General features: G+C 34.9%; 1 protein-coding gene across 1 annotated transcript in view; it reads right to left on the bottom strand.

The window, feature by feature from the left end:
- LOC107573508 (scavenger receptor cysteine-rich type 1 protein M130-like) overlaps positions 1–8,199 on the bottom strand; it is a 44,293-nt gene that overhangs the window by 23,144 nt on the left and 12,950 nt on the right. Inside the window, exons 7-12 of the mRNA XM_016259944.1 lie at positions 7,567–7,629; positions 5,448–5,507; positions 5,216–5,272; positions 4,984–5,097; positions 1,765–2,088; positions 1,149–1,469 (exon numbers count right to left, since the gene is read on the bottom strand). Of these exons, the coding sequence (XP_016115430.1) occupies positions 1,149–1,469; positions 1,765–2,088; positions 4,984–5,097; positions 5,216–5,272; positions 5,448–5,507; positions 7,567–7,629 (939 nt within the window). The remainder of the gene's footprint in view (positions 1–1,148; positions 1,470–1,764; positions 2,089–4,983; positions 5,098–5,215; positions 5,273–5,447; positions 5,508–7,566; positions 7,630–8,199) is intronic.

Below are 8,199 nucleotides of genomic sequence, written 5' to 3'. Positions count from 1 at the left end.
ATGAAAACTTCCACCTCCCCCTCACACTGTCTCTCTCCAGACAACCGCACCAGACCATCATGAAGATCCAGAGAGGAATCTGAGTGAAAGATCTGACATTTTACTAAAATATTGCAAAAGTGTTAAAGACCACAGAGGAACTTTTGCATAATAAACATGCTTTGTATCATTATTACATTTTACATAATTAATTTCAAAACCTAAATCACACAAGCATTTATCTAAAGTCTGAAATGTAAATTTATTGGGAACAAATATTGTATATTGTACAAGATTGAGTCTCTCAGAAACATAATATTAGTAAATCTCACAGTAATATGAACTCACTAGAGCAGATGACTCCAACATCTTGTCTATGTGAACATTCAGCTCGACTCCATGAAGAGATGGAACATTCTGAGAGTTTTGTTTCATTCCCGTCACAATCAAACACATCAGCCCAGATTTCACCACTTCCCTCTCCAAACCAGTCTGATCCCACAACAGACACAGCAATCCCACAATTCAGCTGTTTACAGAGGATACTGGCAGCTCTCATTTCCCAGCATGCATCACACACTGTGCCCCATTTACTGAAGTACTGACGCTCGACTCGACCAGAACAGATGTCAAGACCATTGGCCAGTCTGAGATCAGTGTAACCTGGATAGGAAATTAAAACTTATTTAAACAAGACATAACAGAGTGGTTTAGAGGGAAGAACTGATTGTTTATTTTCAAGCCGTCCGCCATACTGGAAGGTTCAACTTGACTTCATTCACCATAATGATAAATAAATATTCAAAGATGCCACAATCCTTACATATCTATTGTTCCGCCCCTCCCTTACATTCTCGTGTGAAAGGTTATCCCGTTTCTTTGGGAATTTCAATTCTGGCGGTTTTTACAACCTTCGGCTTTGCAGGATTGTGGCATCTTCGAATATTCATTGATTATTATGTTGAATGACATCAAGTTGACCATTGCAAGATGGAGGATGCGTCTACGTGCTTGGAGCTTTCGAAAGAGGCATCTACTATGGTATTACCATTGATAATGCATAACATGCTCATTAGAAATGTTGATAAAACTATTTGATCTTAGTATATTTAGCGATTAAAGTGTTGTATTTGATTTATTTACTGACAGGATAAACAGTGACATTTTACCAGAACATATCAGTCCCACATTGTTGTCTTGAGAGCACTTTATGTCATTTGAAGTTGGACACAATCGAATGGTTGCTTCATCCTCTCTGCACTGAATCTCTTGTGTCCACAGCTGAGTGTCTCCTTTGCCAAAAGTAGCTGCTCCCAGCACCTGTACAGGAGCCCCACAGTCCAGCTCTCTACACACAACCTCTGCATCCTGCTGGTCAAAGGCAGCGGCACACACTGTGTACCATGTGTTCCCATAAAGCACCTCTAACCTCCCGGAGCACAGGTGAGGTCCATCAGCAAGTCTTGTAAATCGTCCATAGTTTATGGTTTCTACATATTTGCATAATACATAAAACAATTTAATTAGAGTCATGGTGAATGAAGCTGTCTTACTGTGACTGTGTTACAAACAAACAACGACTGTGAGTGATTACGTCTATCCTTCAATTGAATATTGCAAATAAAAACCTCGGTCATTTCAGCATTACAATTTCACAATTACTCCTGTTCATTGTTTAAAACTAGCTCAGAAACAAATTGTATACAATTATTGTATATTGCATATTGTGTTAAGAGAAGAAAGGTCGATAAGTGTTTAAACAATGAGCTGCATGAAATCACTTACTTGAGCATCTGACTCCAGCATCATAATTATGACGACCACAGATGTCACTATGTTTACCCCATCCTTTTGATCCACAGTCCTTCAGTGTAGACTCTGATCCTTTACACTTCACGCCATCCATCCAGATTTTTCCTGATCCTGGTCCAAAGTAAGAATATCTTGGTGCTTGTAAAGCCTCTCCACAGCTCAGTTCTCTACACACCACTGCAGCATCAGTCATATCCCAGGAAAAATGACACACTGTTCCCCACTGACCTCTATGAAGAACTTCTACTCTACCAGCACAGCGACTGTCACCATTCACCAGTCTCACATTCACACGGTCTGTCCATGAGGGATACGTCATAAAATAAGCATACAACAATAAAATATTAACCATATAGAAGTTATAAGAATAACATGCAACTGCATAATCACATGTAAATCAATACAATATAGAATGTGTAAAAAATATATATATTGAATTTCATCTGTCCCTGAGTATACTTACTAGCAGTGATAAGTGTAACCACTGAAGAAAATAAAATAAGTGTCAGACAGCTTTCCATCCCTTTGTTTGCCCAAAAAACGAATTAATTTAGCACCAAAGTTTCTCCGCTGCTCCCTCAAACACACTGAAGAAATTGGCTCCTGCCAGCCCCCTAAAGAGAGAGAGAGACTCACGGCTGCCAATGACACTCACTGATACCTTATTAGACAGAACAGAGGAAATCATCAAACACAATCAGTGACAAATCAGAGAGCAGCATTTTTATTTTCTCCATATATATCAATAAAGTGTGAGCGCTGATGAGCGGGACTCCTCCTCCAGTGTGAAGAGACACTTCACTGAGGACAGACTCGTGTCAGTCATAAGTCAGAGTGGAGATAAAGTCACACTGAACTTAAAGCAGATTGATACAGAAACACTGCAGCTTATATTCAGCATCAAAACCTGAACCTGAACACAGCAGATACAAGCACTGATGACTGACTTCTGTAAGTCTGAACACTTCAAACACTTACACAAACTTACTAGAACCAATTTCTCATGACTAATCTTAATTCATTTAACATTTTAATCTCACTGTTTCTAGATAAATTAAGCATAATATTACTGTAAGTGAATTTGACTAATTTGTTATTTTATTCTAACAAAGGAAACCATAAAATAGGATTAAACCATAGTATAAACTATATAGTCGCTAAAGTGATTGTTTAGGTTTTTTTTGTTGGTTTGTTTTTTCGTTTTTATTTAATTAAATATTATCTACTTACAATAGGTATACCTTGGAGAATAATAAAATAATAGCAATATTAGTCCAGCAGATGGTAGTAAAACACTTCTTATTGTAAAGACCAGCAGACAAGAGTTGTATTTATTTATTTATACATTTATGTATTATTTATATAAGTATTTATGTCCCATTTAAATAAATGTGAAAATATACAAATATTGATGTAAATACATATATAAATAAAAGTGGAAATAAGTGTATAAATAAATGAAAAAAATACAATATACATACATTATACTTATATAAGGAAATACTTAATAATATTAGCTGTTTTACAATTATTTGTAGATTCATTTATGGATTTATTTATTACTTTTTTAATTTTGTATTTATTTATTTGATCAGTTTCCAGGTCACGGGCTAAAGAACTGAGGAGCGATGAAACAAGAAAGCATCAGTTTGAGTATTGAGAAGCACATTATCTGAACCAGTTGTTTGATAACGACGATCATTTATTTAGTCACTCAGTTTTTGTTTTGAAATACCAATTTACAATATCCAGGAAATAATTTAATATAGTTTTAGAAGTGGTCTGAATAAATAATGTGTAATGATGGCACTTAAAAACTTTAATAGTCATTGGATTTAAGATAAACAATGAAAAGTTAAATAGTCTAATTATTCAGATTAACCATTATTAGATTCAGAACCATAAATAGCTGCACTACATATGAGTAATGCACACATAAATGTGTTGTTCTGATTTATTTATTTATTTGTTATTTATTATATTTTTACTTTTCAGTATTTTTTTTAATGAAAAAAACAGTTACGTGACTAGAGAATTAGCTTTGGTTTATTTTGTCATTTAAAAAAATATACAATATACAAATATTTTATAAAAAACAATAGGCCATAACCCAATACAACAAAAATGCAATAAAAGCAACGAGAAAAGTTTCATTACAAAAAAGGTTTCAAATAACATAAAAGCTAAATATTTCATATAGAAATATTACTCAAACAATTGAGCTTTCAAATGTCTTGATCCAAGGCAGTGCATGTGATTATTGAGTCATACAGACCCCTCCCCTTTGTTTGATTGCTCCCCCACATCATCATAATCTGCTATTAAAAAAACTAAATCTTTAATTATGGTGAATGTTGTGTTTATATGAATATTTAAAATTGAGTATATAAATCTGGAAAAAAATATACAATGAAATATAAAAAAGAATTCAGGATATAATGATAACAAAATGGTTACTAAAACTTGCGTAACAGATTTCTCACATCTTCACTCACACTCATCACATCTTCATACTCCTCATCGACTCCTCATCACAAGAAGGACAAAGTGTTTTATATCTTTTATCTTATTTGATGAATCTATTTTCCTATAAGAGACTTGATTTAAACAAGACAAACAAGGTTCCTCACAAAATTGATTTCGGACGGGCAGAATAATAGTTTAAAGTAGTGATGTTATCAGGCAGCTTTCAGTGAAGCGCGTATCGAGACGTCCGAAGCCTCGCTTTGCTTGGTCAGACTGGTTCAGGAAGCGGCTCGAATCTTGTAAATTCACGGCAACTATGGCACATTGTAACGCTGGGTTGTGTTGAGCACGCGAGCTGTTGGCATTTTGCGAGCACAGAGTGGGGAGCATCAGGTGAGCACGCTAGTGAAACATTGCACGCGCAAAAGAGAAGGTCTGCACACATCCAAAAACGTCTTTTAAATGCAAAATTGATTTCCGTGCGCTCGAAAGACGTTTTTCTTTGCGAAACGAACATTTTCTCCACAAACTCAGATCGCGCGCGTGCAAAATGCACTTTTGTGCGCTCAAAATATGATCTTTCGCGTGCAGAATTGTGGCAGAAATGTAAGCCCATACTGTTGCAGGTCATGAGACCATTAAGTTCCCTTTCATGGGAACTTCGAACTGCGTCCTCTAGGGGTCGCTATGGGGAACGCCTCGTCGTGACCCGTGTCTGAAGCATACATTGAAAAAACACCAACTCGTAAGACGGCGGGACACCTGTCTCACGATCTGCTTTCAGTCCATCAGTGATGACGTCATCATAGTATCCCGGTGTGATTTCCTTCAGCATCTCTTCTGCATCAACACACAACATGTTTGGATACAAAAGCCAAAATATGTTCTTGCTGCAGGTCATGAGACTGAGAATTTATTTTGGTAAAGAATCATGTTATCAGTTAAAAAGGTTTCTGACCTTTTAGGCCACTGCCATTGGTGACATCATCATAATATGCAGTCTTGAACTCTTTTGCTAAAAAAGGAGAACAGACTGTTAATATACAAGTAAACAGCAGCATTTCAATAGTATTGAGTCGTTAATCAAATATAATATGGAATTACTAGTTACAATTATTTATTTAGGTGAATTCATTATAAAGGTTTTTTCAAATGAAATGTGGAATGTATATGCACTTCAGCTCTCTAACCTGAGAGAAGCTCATCAGCATCTTCATACCCAGAATACAGTTCTTCAAAGATGAGACTCCCTGTTAAAGGAGCGCAGAACCGTCAGAAACATGTTCATCATTACAAACAGACTGAATCCTCATTTCCTCTGGATCATAAAGCATTGTGTTAGTGACCAGGGACGTGCAGAGTGTTTCTCGGAGGCAGGGGCTCAAATGTAAAAAAGGGTCATTTATATACAGAGTAATTCCAATTTAATACATGCATAATTATAAAATAAATCCTTTGCATGTTCTTGATTTTGAACTGCTTACACTTCACATAATAGGCCTGTTGGTGGCACTTGGACTTAATTGAACTAACAATGATAGTTTAATCAAATGGTAAATGGTATATCAATATGCACGTAAATAGGAGTAAATTAAACACTGCTTGCAGTGGATATAGAAAAGAATCGCCCCCTTTTAAAAAAATCACATTTTGTTGCTTTGCAGCCTGAAATGTGTAGGCATGTACATACGAATATATGAACCCCTCCTTATTACTCCTAAAAATACATTGGGGGAAAAAAAAGATTTGTTTTTATTTATTCAGAAGTGTATTTTAGCAATGCTTGTCAACAGTATATATATTTATACATATAATACATATAGTAGTAGTATATTAGTAGGGCATTATCCTTTAAAAATAAATAAGACAATAAAGTATATCTATAACCATACACAGTTCATCATACAGGAATGCTAGACCAAGTTTGCAGCTGCACTTGTTTGTGTTTATTAATACTGCAATACCAATCTGCTTCTGTGGGTGGCAGTAAAGGACTATAAGACGATAAACTTCATGAGCCAGACTCGTGTGACTGAGACACGAGCCCCAGTTAAAATACTGTTGTCTGTGCCAGAACAGTTTTACTCATTAATCTTTAACTACAGTATACTGACCAGAGAAACATTTACCCTGACAATACTTCAGGAATTACGTCTTGTTTTCAGTTTACTGTTTAGAATCAAAACTAGCAATTCCCGAATTAATCTTTTGAGTCTCAAACTGAATTGTTCAGTGAATCATTGAACTGAATCATTGGAGCTCACGCAGCAAAACAGTAACTAGTTACTAACATCGAGATACAAAACGAGCGCTCGATGAAGTGGATACTTACCTAATCACCCGAAACGAACCCTGCAACTAAAGGCTACTATCGCTTGTCAGAAATGAAGAAGCTCTTATAATGTTGTGCAGCTTTGAAAGGACAATTTCCAACCAAAAGAATATTAAAAGTACCAAGAAGTATCAGGATATTACCATAGTTACATTTATGACTGCAGCACTTGTGTAGATGAAATTTCTCTGAAGTCACACAACAGGCAACTGTGCTTGTTTTATATTGATGATAAAACATGAGCTACACCGGGGTTCTGTTCTGCTCTTAAGCATTATTAAGTCATAATGTATTGTTAAAGTTATTATAAAGTGATTCATGTGGTTTATAAAGAAGAAATATGTTTTTTAAACATATTATATATGTGATACATTTTTTTTCTATTGTAAAAGTTATTTAATGCATACAAAATAAATGCAAATATTTATTTATTTATTTATTCAGCATTATCCACTGACAAAACTCCAGTACTTGCTGTGAAAATGCTGAGGGCTGTTAAATCACTGATGGTCATTTGGGCTTATTTAGGGATGTCTTCAGTTGTGACCACGGTTTTGCATTAAAATGTAAGATCAGACATTTGACTTCATGGGTTGTGTAATGTCTTATTAAAATACACACAAAAATGTATTGCTATTAACAAGGCCAAAAAACTAAACAATACAACAAACTCTCACAAAGGCATAGAAGTTTTATTAATAAAAAAATGGGGAAACACAAAAACCTGACAAATTTTGGCATATCAATAACAATATCACACAAACTTTGTTGAACAGAGGCAATGGATGAATCTATGTTTGACTCCTCCTCCACATCATCATAATCTGTTAAAAATAATAATAATAATAATGTCAAATGTTGTAATTGGATTAATGTTTTAAAAGTATAAAAAATTGAAAAATATTAAAATTATTAAAACATAAATAAAGATGTTAATAATATATTGAGAACAAAAGGGTTATAATACAGTAACTTACCCAACAGGTTTCTCACATCTTCACTGACACTCATCACATCATCATACTCCTCCTGAACTCTCTCTGATCGAGAATGACAGAAAACAAGTCATATCAGTTTATAAAACACTTCATCTCAATTCAAGGATCCCTTTTCTCTTCAGTGATTTGATTACACAGAATGAATGTCTGATACTCATGCAAAGAATAGGCTTGTTTGAGGTGCGCCTCGCCTTGCCTGAAATGAAGGCGAGAGTAGGCGGCTGCAGTGAGGGGAGGAGTGAAATAAGCAGTGTTGGGGTAACGCATTACAAGTAACGCGAGTTACGTAATCAGATTACTTTTTTCAAGTAACTAGTAAAGTAACGTATTACTTTTTAATTTACAAGAGAATATCTGAGTTACTTTTTTTTTCTCCAATTTATTGATTGACAGCTCTCCTGTCCCCATGTTGAGAGAAATCAGAAGATGTTACTGTAGTTCTAAATAAATATGAATATGCGTTAATTAATCTCACTCACAAAAACAAAAAAAACACAGATTCAGTATTTCTCAAAATGAATAAAAATAATGCAACTCAGAATATGACACGAACCTGCAATAATTAAATGTTAAACAACACAAATATCCTTTATGTATTTAATCCCATTCTAT

This window comes from Sinocyclocheilus grahami, unplaced genomic scaffold (assembly GCF_001515645.1).
Source record: "Sinocyclocheilus grahami isolate Dianchi unplaced genomic scaffold, SAMN03320097.WGS_v1.1 scaffold1963.1, whole genome shotgun sequence".
Taxonomy (NCBI): domain Eukaryota; kingdom Metazoa; phylum Chordata; class Actinopteri; order Cypriniformes; family Cyprinidae; genus Sinocyclocheilus; species Sinocyclocheilus grahami.
Note: the sequence above shows the minus strand (reverse complement) of the source record. Positions and strands in the feature narration are given on the sequence as shown.